The sequence below is a fragment of the Vanessa cardui genome, chromosome 27 (genome assembly GCF_905220365.1).
Source record: "Vanessa cardui chromosome 27, ilVanCard2.1, whole genome shotgun sequence".
NCBI classification, from domain to species: domain Eukaryota; kingdom Metazoa; phylum Arthropoda; class Insecta; order Lepidoptera; family Nymphalidae; genus Vanessa; species Vanessa cardui.
Window position 1 is genome coordinate 1,505,862 of NC_061149.1, and position 17,820 is coordinate 1,523,681.

The 17,820-nt window shown below is 36.9% G+C and overlaps 2 protein-coding genes across 2 annotated transcripts; both read right to left on the reverse strand.

Moving 5' to 3' along the window:
- Positions 1 to 718: 718 nt before the first annotated feature.
- LOC124541140 (transcription factor CP2-like) lies at positions 719 to 3,281 on the reverse strand. Its single transcript, XM_047118986.1, has 3 exons — positions 3,208 to 3,281; positions 2,719 to 2,863; positions 719 to 2,565 (listed from the first exon to the last, which is right to left on the reverse strand). Exons 1-3 carry the CDS (start codon positions 3,264 to 3,266, stop codon positions 2,419 to 2,421), a joined length of 351 nt encoding a protein of 116 aa, XP_046974942.1. The 5' UTR covers positions 3,267 to 3,281; the 3' UTR covers positions 719 to 2,418.
- A 3,686-nt stretch (positions 3,282 to 6,967) lies between these two features.
- Positions 6,968 to 9,530, reverse strand: LOC124541142 (transcription factor CP2-like). The gene is made up of 3 exons (XM_047118988.1): positions 9,457 to 9,530; positions 8,968 to 9,112; positions 6,968 to 8,814 (listed from the first exon to the last, which is right to left on the reverse strand). Exons 1-3 carry the CDS (start codon positions 9,513 to 9,515, stop codon positions 8,668 to 8,670), a joined length of 351 nt encoding a protein of 116 aa, XP_046974944.1. The 5' UTR covers positions 9,516 to 9,530; the 3' UTR covers positions 6,968 to 8,667.
- Between the last annotated feature and the right edge of the window lie 8,290 nt (positions 9,531 to 17,820).

Genomic DNA, 17,820 nt, shown 5'->3' on the forward strand with positions numbered 1-17,820 from the left:
AGCCAGAAAAGAACAGAATGGATCGACTTGGTTGCTCGTTTCTGTAACAAAATATGTCTGAATTGAATCTCGAGCGTACAACGACTTACAACTATTCATATTTTAATAATTATTTTCATTTTTAATCTTGTTTTATCAAATTAAGGTCGATATTATTTCATTTGGAGTGGCCTGTGTAAGCAGTACGCAAGTATGAGCTCCTAATGATGATGATAAATTTCCTAGTTTTTGTACGAATTCAAGTAAATTAGAAATGAAACACGTTTTTGATAACTTCAATACATTTATTAAATTTAAATTCAATACATCGATCATAACAAGCGGTTCATGCACTAATTATATACTCTTACATATTGTATAAAACCTAAAAAAATATATTTTAATACTCCACAATGCAACGAGCGCTATCCAGGCAGTGACGCGAGTCAAGGCACCGCTGGCGTCCACTTCAGTTCCTTAATCTAACCTACGGCGTACGGCAGTCGATATATCGACGATAATTCCACTATTCAACTAAAAAGAATCAAATTCAATATCGTACAAACCTTATAATAACATTTCAATTCCTGTTTTAAACAACAAATAACATCTGAGTATAGCTGCCTTAAATTTAATGTCAATACAACGTAACATTGCACTAAAATATTGCAAATTAAAAACTATTTTCTATCTATATTAATGTTGATGTCGACTGTAAGATTTTGTTAGCGTATATTCATTATATATTGTACGTTTTGACCATCGTACTCTATGTATGTACTGGCTGTTATAGTACGACACAATTTAAATGTAGCATCGATATATAAAGAAAAAAACAATCGTCAATTTGTTTATATGACATTACAGATTATTACGTTTGCGAAAAGAATAAAGATTCATGTTTTTAAGGCACTTCGGATGCGATCGGTTTTATCATTTTTGCCGACGCTACATCTGAGTTGTGTCGTACTGTACGCAGCCGCATTGGAGCGAACGCAGAACTTCATGTGTTCTTCTGTTCAAGCATACCTACTCTCTCCGTTTACAAATGACTAATGTCAACTTAAAATTAAATTTCAATAAAAAAATATAACAAATTTTGATACTTGCAGATTTCACAGAGTATACGACCGTTCCAAATTTGTCCCTAAGAATCCTTAGCTAGGATCATTATCAAATTGTATACCTACAACATAAAATCTACATCTATCTACAATGCTCTGTATTATTTATATAGTAATAGTTGTATAGATCAATTTAATTAATCTAAGATCCGGTTACACAATGCCCGAGTTATATCGAATCTAAAGTTAAACTATGAACTACGAATCGAAATTAAAACATAACCTAGATTCGTATGAAATCTTTACTGCATTACAATTTAAGGTCATAATGAAGTAAAGAAACCCATAACAAACCACAAAATAAGATATAAACAAACAAACTTATTTTAATACAATTATTGATAACGTTAATATGATGAGGTGAAACAGTTAGTGCACACACACAAACACACGTTTATTTATTTATAGTATAATAATCAACGCGGCCCATTTAATGAGGCCTCTTACTTGGTGTAATGTGTTCGCATGTTAAATTTGTTCGAACACATGTATAGTATATATGTAATTGGATTTGCTTTATTCGCACAAGTACAAGCAAACAATGCAAATCCCAAGAAGTCAAAAAATCAGGCAAATGTTTGCAATATTTTGAACGTTAAATGATTCGGACGCAAATATGCTGACTCGAATGAAGTGTAATGTTAATTCTACACAAAATAGTCACTTTTGTTAAATGTCAAACCTCCCTGAACAAGAAAGTTGAATTGACTTTTAAGACACTAATGTATTACGTCTTTCTACAATGAACGTCCTTTCAAGACTCCTATCGTTCGTGAAGTTGCATCACACTATACAACCCCAGAGAACCGTTACCAATCCACATAGAAAACCCATCTAAAATCCCCATAATATTAACATAGTAGGCTTCCGATTGGAGTCTGTCAGTCTATGCGGATACTATTTGATAACAGACCATAGGTCTCTACTGATACAAATTGACCCAATATAATATACCATTGTTTATATAATTGGCAGTCGTAATCGTTTTATAGGATGTATAAATATTAATTCTTGTATAATCTTTTACATTTAAGGCACTTTTCAATCGCATCTTATTCCTTATAATCACAAGTTAAGACACATTTTAAACTACACACTTAAGATACTGTATCGTTAACATTTTCAATACAATACTCTGCCCCCAACTTATTTGTTGATAGTCGCTGGCTCTCGTTGAAAGTTGCCAACTCCTCCCTCTCGTGTATCAACGGCACCGGTGTAATGTGCCAGTCGTGTGATCACCGCAGATGCCATACAGTCGTCCATCGACTCCGTCGTCGGTCGCCAGTCCCGTCGGCCGGCGCTCGGCCGGGCGTCAGTTGCCAGTCGGGCTGAGCAGCAGCGCGTTGTCCTCGATCCTCTCCAGGCGGTACGTGGAGTTGTCCGGCAGGTGACGGACCAGCTCGTCGGTGAGCCGGACTCTCGCGTTGTTCGGTCCCGACACGAGGACGGTCTCGCACTCCTGTAAGATATATAATATGGATTACTCTTCATTAACATACTTCGAAGTGTAACAGTATCGTATCCAACGATCCTCTATCTAAGACTACACTGGGGCGCTTGGGGCCAGCCGGTACGTGTCCCCGTGTGCCGTGTGCCGGGCGGCGCGCGGTACCTGTGCGTGCGGCAGCAGCGCGCGCAGCTTGTGCAGCAGGTCGTGCGCGCGCGCCGCGTGCAGGTACAGCGCGCTGTGCACGCCGCCGCCGCCGCCGCCGCCGCCGCCCGCGCACACGTACAGCGTCAGCCGCGGCTCGATGCGCCTGCGGGGACCGCACGCCGTACATTGTTTTATATGAAAAAAATGTTTTTGACAAACCCCTCCCCTCAAGATAGAGAGGTCTTCGTCCAGTAGTGGGACATTAGGGGTTGTTACTTTTTTATGTCATCACTATATAGCATAAAACAAAGACGCTTTCTCTGTTGCGGTTTATTTTAATAGATAGAGTGATTAGAGAGGAAGATTTTTGTATTGATAATTTAGTAATTTCTAATGTGATGTCGTAAATAAACAGACTCTGTAGTATATTAAGTATCAGTATGGCTCCCGTGCGAAGCCGGGGCGAGTCGCCAGTTTGTTATGGCTTAGTACAGAATACAGACTCACTTGGCGTGTAGCGCGTTAAACAGGCGGATGCCGTTGGCGAGATTTTTATTCAAAATCATAATATATTTTATAGAAAAAAATTATCCTTAAACAACATACTATGTATAGACAGAAAGTATGTAGTTTGTCCTCTATGGTTGTTTTTTGTTACCGTTAGATTAGCAGTAGGGGATTGAATACTGCATCTATTTATACATATACTTATGCACGTGTAACACTATGTACACATTTGATGTCTAAGATATCAACTGTGTAGTTAGCAAGCTCTTGTAAATAGGAAAATTATAATTCATATGATAACTGTAGTTATGCGAGCTCATTGGGGCGGGTAGTACTCACAGCTAATTCTACTTACTGATACAGCAGCAATCGCAAGGGTACTTTGGTACATCACCATTAATTAAGTTTACAAGCACCTCGAAATGAAAACAGTTAAAGAGAAAATTCGAATTTTGCCAATCAAATATAATGACCGATCAATCCGCCACCGTAAAACTACACTCGCCAACTCGTCGTGGACCGATGTGTGAGATGACTAAAACGCCATCATATCTTAGAGCTAGGAGACCAGCAGTAGCTCTGAGCAACAGATGTTGTGCTTTCGATAGGAAGCCTCTTCGCATGACAGCATTATCAACAGATATGCCCTTAGCTTTAGGACTGATTGCAAATATAAGAGGAAAAGACGTCCTAATAGTTATACTGTGTACGAGTTCTGGCTTAAAGTTAGTAGGGCAGTAATTACAGGCACAAAAGATGTCATAAATATTGCTTTGTTGAATGCACGCTGCAGTGTCTGGTTTGTGCTTATATTGATTTTATTTGATAACTAGCTGTGATCGCGACCTTGTACGCGTTTGAATTAGACAAAAAAAAATATTGTTATAGCCTAAGTTACTCCTTATTATATCAGTTATCTGCCAGTGAAAGTTCCGTCAAAATCGGTCCAGCCGTTCCAGAGTTTAGCCTCAACAAACAGACAGACAGACAGACAAAAATTGTAAAAATGTTATTTTATGTACCATGTATATGTCGGAGATATAATTGGGTTGTCAGCTTCCATTGCAATTAAACGCAGCCAAATAAATATTATTTATTTCATGGTATTAACAATTTTATAAATTAAGTAAATTCTTCGAAAAAGTGTCAATGCGACGTGTCGTTGCTAAAACAATCTTCGTTTCTAAAGCGTTCTTCTAGAATGAATCAAACGGATATTCACAACTACAAGTTTTATGATAAATTAATGCAAGTACTGCAAATTCATTCTTGAAATACAGTTTAATATTAAAAATGAATATTTATAAGATTGTTATTCTTAAATACAGCTCTTAATCAATTACAGGTGAATTACTTAAAATAAGTAATATAAACCAACATTTATATTACATAGTCCGTTATGACACATTATAGGTGGCGCTGCATGACGAATCCACATTTTAGTTTCACTTATTACATTGTAGTGTTTTAGAAATTTACATAATAAAACAGATCATTAAAATGATAATTAACAATATACAATTATTAATTAATATCATTAATATTTTACAACCATTGCCGATAAATGGCGACATGAGCTCACATCTTCCAAAGAATAAAACAATCAAATCTCTATTAATTATTAGAGCCTGATAAATAACATCATCATGTTTACAAATAGCTATTGAAATACATATTTACGCTTCTTAGACATTTATCTAATAAAATATAATAATATAAACGATAAATTCAAATATAAACATCGTTATTTAACAACTATTACCGATAGATGGCGACTTGCGCCCATATATACATAAATACGCATGGAGTAAAAAAGGGCAATTTTAATATAACTGATGTTCAATGCAGTTGTATATGTTACAGGTCAGTTGGAGATCGTTAAAATGACTCCGTATCAAAAGGGGCATAAAGTAAGATGTATACATTTTTATATATTTAATTGCACTGCCTGATTGTCAGATTATGAACATATTTTTAGAACCAGAAGTAGGAAGTAGGTTAACCTCTAAAACAATTAACTTTAATTTAAAATAACACTCAATCTACCACAAAAGAAAAACATTTAGTCTACAACACAAATAACCACCAATAATCACATTACACCGTAATAATTATAATTGCCAATACTCAATGTGTCAACTACGAATCTCCCGCCTTTTTTTTTTTTTTAAAGGGAAGTTGTGTGACTTGACGCTGATGTTGCTTGTTTATTCCAACAATATATACATTTTTATATATTACAGACTACCTTACCTTACACATAATTATATGTTATTGAAATGTTATACGTACATATTCATGTATTTTTTCACTGTAGGACTTATCAAAGTACACCACGATCAATCAATGAATAATTTAGGACGTCCGGATCACCACTAGTGCGTATCTGCATCGGTCACAGGTGGAAGGCATCGGTCACGTGACAGCAGAAGGATCAGAGCGCACACTGCATTAGTCTGGAGAAGTGTCGCTACACGCGGAGCTAACGTACGCGTCGTCACGTCGCACGTCGGGAGAAGCACTCGACGGCGCCGCGCCGAGTGAGTGCCGCGCGCGCTGACGCGTCACGCGAGCGCGTTGCCGCAGCAGTGTAACAGAGCGCGTTGCAGCGGAGGGGCGCGGCGCGGGGCGGCTGCTGCTGGAGAGCGCGGAGGTGCGCGCGGCCGACGTGCTCGTGTGCGGCGCGTGCGGCTTCGAGTCGGCCGCGCGCGACGCCTTCCGCCGACACATCGAGCGCGAGCACGGCGTCACGCCCTGCTGAGAGCTAGTGAGATCGACTATTTCATTATATGTATTACTTGATTACTCGTCTTTACTCATGTTGTCGCGATTGTTAGGTACCAGCAGCGCCGTCTGGGGGAGTTGACACCAACGACTAAGAGAGGAAAATAAAGGAAATGTTGCATTCCATAAGTCTTTTATTTATTTTTCAAATGATACCTCAACGTGGTCATCAGTGTCTCTTATTCTAAAAGATACTTTAAAAATTATGATAGCGATGACTATAGGGACGATCTCTATTGACATTATAATTCTCTTCGGAGCCAGAAAAGAACAGAATGGATCGACTTGGTTGCTCGTTTCTGTAACAAAATATGTCTGAATTGAATCTCGAGCGTACAACGACTTACAACTATTCATATTTTAATAATTATTTTCATTTTTAATCTTGTTTTATCAAATTAAGGTCGATATTATTTCATTTGGAGTGGCCTGTGTAAGCAGTACGCAAGTATGAGCTCCTAATGATGATGATAAATTTCCTAGTTTTTGTACGAATTCAAGTAAATTAGAAATGAAACACGTTTTTGATAACTTCAATACATTTATTAAATTTAAATTCAATACATCGATCATAACAAGCGGTTCATGCACTAATTATATACTCTTACATATTGTATAAAACCTAAAAAAATATATTTTAATACTCCACAATGCAACGAGCGCTATCCAGGCAGTGACGCGAGTCAAGGCACCGCTGGCGTCCACTTCAGTTCCTTAATCTAACCTACGGCGTACGGCAGTCGATATATCGACGATAATTCCACTATTCAACTAAAAAGAATCAAATTCAATATCGTACAAACCTTATAATAACATTTCAATTCCTGTTTTAAACAACAAATAACATCTGAGTATAGCTGCCTTAAATTTAATGTCAATACAACGTAACATTGCACTAAAATATTGCAAATTAAAAACTATTTTCTATCTATATTAATGTTGATGTCGACTGTAAGATTTTGTTAGCGTATATTCATTATATATTGTACGTTTTGACCATCGTACTCTATGTATGTACTGGCTGTTATAGTACGACACAATTTAAATGTAGCATCGATATATAAAGAAAAAAACAATCGTCAATTTGTTTATATGACATTACAGATTATTACGTTTGCGAAAAGAATAAAGATTCATGTTTTTAAGGCACTTCGGATGCGATCGGTTTTATCATTTTTGCCGACGCTACATCTGAGTTGTGTCGTACTGTACGCAGCCGCATTGGAGCGAACGCAGAACTTCATGTGTTCTTCTGTTCAAGCATACCTACTCTCTCCGTTTACAAATGACTAATGTCAACTTAAAATTAAATTTCAATAAAAAAATATAACAAATTTTGATACTTGCAGATTTCACAGAGTATACGACCGTTCCAAATTTGTCCCTAAGAATCCTTAGCTAGGATCATTATCAAATTGTATACCTACAACATAAAATCTACATCTATCTACAATGCTCTGTATTATTTATATAGTAATAGTTGTATAGATCAATTTAATTAATCTAAGATCCGGTTACACAATGCCCGAGTTATATCGAATCTAAAGTTAAACTATGAACTACGAATCGAAATTAAAACATAACCTAGATTCGTATGAAATCTTTACTGCATTACAATTTAAGGTCATAATGAAGTAAAGAAACCCATAACAAACCACAAAATAAGATATAAACAAACAAACTTATTTTAATACAATTATTGATAACGTTAATATGATGAGGTGAAACAGTTAGTGCACACACACAAACACACGTTTATTTATTTATAGTATAATAATCAACGCGGCCCATTTAATGAGGCCTCTTACTTGGTGTAATGTGTTCGCATGTTAAATTTGTTCGAACACATGTATAGTATATATGTAATTGGATTTGCTTTATTCGCACAAGTACAAGCAAACAATGCAAATCCCAAGAAGTCAAAAAATCAGGCAAATGTTTGCAATATTTTGAACGTTAAATGATTCGGACGCAAATATGCTGACTCGAATGAAGTGTAATGTTAATTCTACACAAAATAGTCACTTTTGTTAAATGTCAAACCTCCCTGAACAAGAAAGTTGAATTGACTTTTAAGACACTAATGTATTACGTCTTTCTACAATGAACGTCCTTTCAAGACTCCTATCGTTCGTGAAGTTGCATCACACTATACAACCCCAGAGAACCGTTACCAATCCACATAGAAAACCCATCTAAAATCCCCATAATATTAACATAGTAGGCTTCCGATTGGAGTCTGTCAGTCTATGCGGATACTATTTGATAACAGACCATAGGTCTCTACTGATACAAATTGACCCAATATAATATACCATTGTTTATATAATTGGCAGTCGTAATCGTTTTATAGGATGTATAAATATTAATTCTTGTATAATCTTTTACATTTAAGGCACTTTTCAATCGCATCTTATTCCTTATAATCACAAGTTAAGACACATTTTAAACTACACACTTAAGATACTGTATCGTTAACATTTTCAATACAATACTCTGCCCCCAACTTATTTGTTGATAGTCGCTGGCTCTCGTTGAAAGTTGCCAACTCCTCCCTCTCGTGTATCAACGGCACCGGTGTAATGTGCCAGTCGTGTGATCACCGCAGATGCCATACAGTCGTCCATCGACTCCGTCGTCGGTCGCCAGTCCCGTCGGCCGGCGCTCGGCCGGGCGTCAGTTGCCAGTCGGGCTGAGCAGCAGCGCGTTGTCCTCGATCCTCTCCAGGCGGTACGTGGAGTTGTCCGGCAGGTGACGGACCAGCTCGTCGGTGAGCCGGACTCTCGCGTTGTTCGGTCCCGACACGAGGACGGTCTCGCACTCCTGTAAGATATATAATATGGATTACTCTTCATTAACATACTTCGAAGTGTAACAGTATCGTATCCAACGATCCTCTATCTAAGACTACACTGGGGCGCTTGGGGCCAGCCGGTACGTGTCCCCGTGTGCCGTGTGCCGGGCGGCGCGCGGTACCTGTGCGTGCGGCAGCAGCGCGCGCAGCTTGTGCAGCAGGTCGTGCGCGCGCGCCGCGTGCAGGTACAGCGCGCTGTGCACGCCGCCGCCGCCGCCGCCGCCGCCGCCCGCGCACACGTACAGCGTCAGCCGCGGCTCGATGCGCCTGCGGGGACCGCACGCCGTACATTGTTTTATATGAAAAAAATGTTTTTGACAAACCCCTCCCCTCAAGATAGAGAGGTCTTCGTCCAGTAGTGGGACATTAGGGGTTGTTACTTTTTTATGTCATCACTATATAGCATAAAACAAAGACGCTTTCTCTGTTGCGGTTTATTTTAATAGATAGAGTGATTAGAGAGGAAGATTTTTGTATTGATAATTTAGTAATTTCTAATGTGATGTCGTAAATAAACAGACTCTGTAGTATATTAAGTATCAGTATGGCTCCCGTGCGAAGCCGGGGCGAGTCGCCAGTTTGTTATGGCTTAGTACAGAATACAGACTCACTTGGCGTGTAGCGCGTTAAACAGGCGGATGCCGTTGGCGAGATTTTTATTCAAAATCATAATATATTTTATAGAAAAAAATTATCCTTAAACAACATACTATGTATAGACAGAAAGTATGTAGTTTGTCCTCTATGGTTGTTTTTTGTTACCGTTAGATTAGCAGTAGGGGATTGAATACTGCATCTATTTATACATATACTTATGCACGTGTAACACTATGTACACATTTGATGTCTAAGATATCAACTGTGTAGTTAGCAAGCTCTTGTAAATAGGAAAATTATAATTCATATGATAACTGTAGTTATGCGAGCTCATTGGGGCGGGTAGTACTCACAGCTAATTCTACTTACTGATACAGCAGCAATCGCAAGGGTACTTTGGTACATCACCATTAATTAAGTTTACAAGCACCTCGAAATGAAAACAGTTAAAGAGAAAATTCGAATTTTGCCAATCAAATATAATGACCGATCAATCCGCCACCGTAAAACTACACTCGCCAACTCGTCGTGGACCGATGTGTGAGATGACTAAAACGCCATCATATCTTAGAGCTAGGAGACCAGCAGTAGCTCTGAGCAACAGATGTTGTGCTTTCGATAGGAAGCCTCTTCGCATGACAGCATTATCAACAGATATGCCCTTAGCTTTAGGACTGATTGCAAATATAAGAGGAAAAGACGTCCTAATAGTTATACTGTGTACGAGTTCTGGCTTAAAGTTAGTAGGGCAGTAATTACAGGCACAAAAGATGTCATAAATATTGCTTTGTTGAATGCACGCTGCAGTGTCTGGTTTGTGCTTATATTGATTTTATTTGATAACTAGCTGTGATCGCGACCTTGTACGCGTTTGAATTAGACAAAAAAAAATATTGTTATAGCCTAAGTTACTCCTTATTATATCAGTTATCTGCCAGTGAAAGTTCCGTCAAAATCGGTCCAGCCGTTCCAGAGTTTAGCCTCAACAAACAGACAGACAGACAGACAAAAATTGTAAAAATGTTATTTTATGTACCATGTATATGTCGGAGATATAATTGGGTTGTCAGCTTCCATTGCAATTAAACGCAGCCAAATAAATATTATTTATTTCATGGTATTAACAATTTTATAAATTAAGTAAATTCTTCGAAAAAGTGTCAATGCGACGTGTCGTTGCTAAAACAATCTTCGTTTCTAAAGCGTTCTTCTAGAATGAATCAAACGGATATTCACAACTACAAGTTTTATGATAAATTAATGCAAGTACTGCAAATTCATTCTTGAAATACAGTTTAATATTAAAAATGAATATTTATAAGATTGTTATTCTTAAATACAGCTCTTAATCAATTACAGGTGAATTACTTAAAATAAGTAATATAAACCAACATTTATATTACATAGTCCGTTATGACACATTATAGGTGGCGCTGCATGACGAATCCACATTTTAGTTTCACTTATTACATTGTAGTGTTTTAGAAATTTACATAATAAAACAGATCATTAAAATGATAATTAACAATATACAATTATTAATTAATATCATTAATATTTTACAACCATTGCCGATAAATGGCGACATGAGCTCACATCTTCCAAAGAATAAAACAATCAAATCTCTATTAATTATTAGAGCCTGATAAATAACATCATCATGTTTACAAATAGCTATTGAAATACATATTTACGCTTCTTAGACATTTATCTAATAAAATATAATAATATAAACGATAAATTCAAATATAAACATCGTTATTTAACAACTATTACCGATAGATGGCGACTTGCGCCCATATATACATAAATACGCATGGAGTAAAAAAGGGCAATTTTAATATAACTGATGTTCAATGCAGTTGTATATGTTACAGGTCAGTTGGAGATCGTTAAAATGACTCCGTATCAAAAGGGGCATAAAGTAAGATGTATACATTTTTATATATTTAATTGCACTGCCTGATTGTCAGATTATGAACATATTTTTAGAACCAGAAGTAGGAAGTAGGTTAACCTCTAAAACAATTAACTTTAATTTAAAATAACACTCAATCTACCACAAAAGAAAAACATTTAGTCTACAACACAAATAACCACCAATAATCACATTACACCGTAATAATTATAATTGCCAATACTCAATGTGTCAACTACGAATCTCCCGCCTTTTTTTTTTTTTTAAAGGGAAGTTGTGTGACTTGACGCTGATGTTGCTTGTTTATTCCAACAATATATACATTTTTATATATTACAGACTACCTTACCTTACACATAATTATATGTTATTGAAATGTTATACGTACATATTCATGTATTTTTTCACTGTAGGACTTATCAAAGTACACCACGATCAATCAATGAATAATTTAGGACGTCCGGATCACCACTAGTGCGTATCTGCATCGGTCACAGGTGGAAGGCATCGGTCACGTGACAGCAGAAGGATCAGAGCGCACACTGCATTAGTCTGGAGAAGTGTCGCTACACGCGGAGCTAACGTACGCGTCGTCACGTCGCACGTCGGGAGAAGCACTCGACGGCGCCGCGCCGAGTGAGTGCCGCGCGCGCTGACGCGTCACGCGAGCGCGTTGCCGCAGCAGTGTAACAGAGCGCGTTGCAGCGGAGGGGCGCGGCGCGGGGCGGCTGCTGCTGGAGAGCGCGGAGGTGCGCGCGGCCGACGTGCTCGTGTGCGGCGCGTGCGGCTTCGAGTCGGCCGCGCGCGACGCCTTCCGCCGACACATCGAGCGCGAGCACGGCGTCACGCCCTGCTGAGAGCTAGTGAGATCGACTATTTCATTATATGTATTACTTGATTACTCGTCTTTACTCATGTTGTCGCGATTGTTAGGTACCAGCAGCGCCGTCTGGGGGAGTTGACACCAACGACTAAGAGAGGAAAATAAAGGAAATGTTGCATTCCATAAGTCTTTTATTTATTTTTCAAATGATACCTCAACGTGGTCATCAGTGTCTCTTATTCTAAAAGATACTTTAAAAATTATGATAGCGATGACTATAGGGACGATCTCTATTGACATTATAATTCTCTTCGGAGCCAGAAAAGAACAGAATGGATCGACTTGGTTGCTCGTTTCTGTAACAAAATATGTCTGAATTGAATCTCGAGCGTACAACGACTTACAACTATTCATATTTTAATAATTATTTTCATTTTTAATCTTGTTTTATCAAATTAAGGTCGATATTATTTCATTTGGAGTGGCCTGTGTAAGCAGTACGCAAGTATGAGCTCCTAATGATGATGATAAATTTCCTAGTTTTTGTACGAATTCAAGTAAATTAGAAATGAAACACGTTTTTGATAACTTCAATACATTTATTAAATTTAAATTCAATACATCGATCATAACAAGCGGTTCATGCACTAATTATATACTCTTACATATTGTATAAAACCTAAAAAAATATATTTTAATACTCCACAATGCAACGAGCGCTATCCAGGCAGTGACGCGAGTCAAGGCACCGCTGGCGTCCACTTCAGTTCCTTAATCTAACCTACGGCGTACGGCAGTCGATATATCGACGATAATTCCACTATTCAACTAAAAAGAATCAAATTCAATATCGTACAAACCTTATAATAACATTTCAATTCCTGTTTTAAACAACAAATAACATCTGAGTATAGCTGCCTTAAATTTAATGTCAATACAACGTAACATTGCACTAAAATATTGCAAATTAAAAACTATTTTCTATCTATATTAATGTTGATGTCGACTGTAAGATTTTGTTAGCGTATATTCATTATATATTGTACGTTTTGACCATCGTACTCTATGTATGTACTGGCTGTTATAGTACGACACAATTTAAATGTAGCATCGATATATAAAGAAAAAAACAATCGTCAATTTGTTTATATGACATTACAGATTATTACGTTTGCGAAAAGAATAAAGATTCATGTTTTTAAGGCACTTCGGATGCGATCGGTTTTATCATTTTTGCCGACGCTACATCTGAGTTGTGTCGTACTGTACGCAGCCGCATTGGAGCGAACGCAGAACTTCATGTGTTCTTCTGTTCAAGCATACCTACTCTCTCCGTTTACAAATGACTAATGTCAACTTAAAATTAAATTTCAATAAAAAAATATAACAAATTTTGATACTTGCAGATTTCACAGAGTATACGACCGTTCCAAATTTGTCCCTAAGAATCCTTAGCTAGGATCATTATCAAATTGTATACCTACAACATAAAATCTACATCTATCTACAATGCTCTGTATTATTTATATAGTAATAGTTGTATAGATCAATTTAATTAATCTAAGATCCGGTTACACAATGCCCGAGTTATATCGAATCTAAAGTTAAACTATGAACTACGAATCGAAATTAAAACATAACCTAGATTCGTATGAAATCTTTACTGCATTACAATTTAAGGTCATAATGAAGTAAAGAAACCCATAACAAACCACAAAATAAGATATAAACAAACAAACTTATTTTAATACAATTATTGATAACGTTAATATGATGAGGTGAAACAGTTAGTGCACACACACAAACACACGTTTATTTATTTATAGTATAATAATCAACGCGGCCCATTTAATGAGGCCTCTTACTTGGTGTAATGTGTTCGCATGTTAAATTTGTTCGAACACATGTATAGTATATATGTAATTGGATTTGCTTTATTCGCACAAGTACAAGCAAACAATGCAAATCCCAAGAAGTCAAAAAATCAGGCAAATGTTTGCAATATTTTGAACGTTAAATGATTCGGACGCAAATATGCTGACTCGAATGAAGTGTAATGTTAATTCTACACAAAATAGTCACTTTTGTTAAATGTCAAACCTCCCTGAACAAGAAAGTTGAATTGACTTTTAAGACACTAATGTATTACGTCTTTCTACAATGAACGTCCTTTCAAGACTCCTATCGTTCGTGAAGTTGCATCACACTATACAACCCCAGAGAACCGTTACCAATCCACATAGAAAACCCATCTAAAATCCCCATAATATTAACATAGTAGGCTTCCGATTGGAGTCTGTCAGTCTATGCGGATACTATTTGATAACAGACCATAGGTCTCTACTGATACAAATTGACCCAATATAAAATACCATTGTTTATATAATATGGGAGTCGTAATGTTCAACTCTTTATCTCCATCTTTGTTTACATTGTTTCGTAGGAAGTATAAATATTAATTCTTGTATAATCTTTTACATTTAAGGCACTTTTTAATCGCATTTTATTCCTTGTAATCACAAGTTAAGACACATTTTAAACTACACACTTAAGATACTGTATCGTTGACATTTTCAATACAATACTCTGCCCCCAACTTATTTGTTGATAGTCGCTGGCTCTCGTTGAAAGTTGCCAACTACTATCCTCTAGTGTATCAACGGCACCGGTGTAATGTGCCAGTCGTGTGATCACCGCAGATGCCATACAGTTGTCCATCGACTCCGTCGTCGGTCGCCAGTCCCGTCGGCCGGCGCTCGGCCGGGTGTCAGTTGCCAGTCGGGCTGAGCAGCAGCGCGTTGTCCTCGATCCTCTCCAGGCGGTACGTGGAGTTGTCCGGCAGGTGACGGACCAGCTCGTCGGTGAGCCGGACTCTAGCGTTGTTCGGTCCCGACACGAGGACGGTCTCGCACTCCTGGAAAATGTATGATATGGATTACTTTTCATTAACATACTTTGAAGTGTAACAGTATCATATCCAACAATCCTTTATCTAAGATTTCGTTTCTTGTGTACTTACAATTACTTATTTTTGTATTACTCAAATATTCATCTCGCTAATCAACTATTTTTATTCAAAAACGTATGTAATATATTTTATAGAAAAAAAAATATCCTTAAACAACATACTATGTATAGACAGAAAGTATGTAGTTTGTCCTCTATGGTTGTTTTTTGTTACCGTTAGATTAGCAGTAGGGGATGGAATACATACTGAATCTATTTATACATATACTTATGCACTGTATACACATTTGATATCTAAGATATCAACTGTGTAGTAAGCAACCTCTTGTAAATAGGTAAATTATATGATTACAGTAGTTATGCGAGCTCATTGGGGTTGGTAGTACTCGCAGCTAATTCTACTTACTGATACAGCAGCAATCGCAAGGTTACTTGGTACGTCACCATTAATTAAGTTTACAAGCACCTCGAAATGAAAACAGTTAAAGAGAAAATTCGAATTTTGCCAATCAAATATAATGACCGATCAATCCGCCACCGTAAAACTACACTCGCCAACTCGTCGTGGACCAATGTGTGAGATGACTAAAACGCCATTATATCTTAGAGCTAGGAGACCAGCAGTAGCTCTGAGCAACAGATGTTGTGCTTTCGATAGGAAGCCTCTTCGCATGACAGCATTATCAACAGATATGCCCTTAGCTTTAGGACTGATTGCAAATATAAGAGGAAAAGACGTCCTAATAGTTATACTGTGTACGAGTTCTGGCTTAAAGTTAGTAGGGCAGTGATTACAGGCACAAAAGATGTCATAAATATTGCTTTATTGAATGCATGCTGTAGTGTCTGGTTTGTGCTTATATTGATTTTATTTGATAATAACTAGCTGTGATCGCGACCTTGTACGCGCTAGAATTAGAGAAAAAAAATTATTGTTATAGCCTAAGTTACTCCTTATTATATCAGTTATCTGCCAGTGAAAGTTCCGTCAAAATCAGTCAAAATCAGTCAGACAGACAGACAGACAAAAATTGTAAAAAAATGTTATTTTATGTACCATGTGTATGTCGGAGATATAGTTGGGTTGTCAGCTTCCATTGCAATTAAACGCAGCCAAATAAATATTATTTATTTCATGGTATTAACAATTTTATAAATTAAGTAAATTCTTCGAAAAAGTGTCAATGCGATGTGTCGTTGCTAAAACAATCTTCGTTTCTAAAGCGTTCTTCTAGAATGAATCAAACGGATATTCACAACTACAAGTTTTATGATAAATTAATGCAAGTACTGCAAATTCATTCTTGAAATACAGTTTAATATTAAAAATGAATATTTATAAGATTGTTATTCTTAAATACAGCTCTTAATCAATTACAGGTGAATTACTTAAAATAAGTAATATAAACCAACAAATTTATATTACATAGTCCGTTATGACACATTATAGGTGGCGCTGCATGACGAATCAACATTTTAGTTTTACTTATTACATTGTAGTGTTTTAGAAATTTACATAATAAAATAGAATCATTAAAATGATAATCAACAATATACAATTATTAATTCATATCATTAATATTTTAAAACCATTGCCGATAAATGGCGACATGAGCTCACATCTTCCAAAGAATAAAACAATCAAATCTCTATTAATTATTAGAGCCTGATAAATAACATCATCATGTTTACAAATAGCTATTAAAATACATATTTACGCTTCTTAGACATTTATCTAATAAAATATAATAATATAAACGATAACTTAAAATATAAACATCGTTATTTGACAACCATTACCGATAGATGGCGACTTGCGCCCATATATACGTAAATACGCATGGAGTAAAATAGGGCAATTTTAATATTACTGATGTTTAATGCAGTTGTATATGTTACAAGTCAGTTGGAGATCGTTGAAATGATTCCGTATCAAAAGGGGCATAAAGTAAGATGTATACATTTTTATAAATTGAATTGCACTGCCTGATTGTCAGATTATGAACATATTTTTAGAACCAGAAGTAGGAAGTAGGTTAAACTCTAAAACAATTATCTTTCTAAAGCGTTCTTCTAGAATGAATCAAACGGATATTCACAACTACAAGTTTTATGATAAATTAATGCAAGTACTGCAAATTCATTCTTGAAATACAGTTAAAAACACAAATAACCATCAATAATCACATTACACCGTAATAATTATAATTGCCAATTCTCAATGTGTCAACTACGAATCTCCCGCCTTTTTTTTTTTTTAAAAGTGAAGTTGTGTGACTTGACGCTGATGTTGCTTGTTTATTCCAACAATATATATATTTTTACATATTACAGACTACCTTACCTCACACAAGTAGAGTAATGATTATATGTAATATGAAATGTTATATGTACATATTCATGTACTTTTTCACTGTAGGACTTATCAAAGTACACCACGATCAATATTTAGGACGTCCGGATCACCACTAGTGCGTACCTGCATCGGTGACAGGTGGAAGGCATCAGTCACGTGACAGCAGAAGGATCAGAGCGCACACTGCATTAGTCTGGAGAAGTGTCGCTACACGCGGAGCTAACGTACGCGTCGTCACGTCGCACGTCGGGAGAAGCACTCGACGGCGCCGCGCCGAGTGAGTGCCGCGCGCGCTGACGCGTCACGCGAGCGCG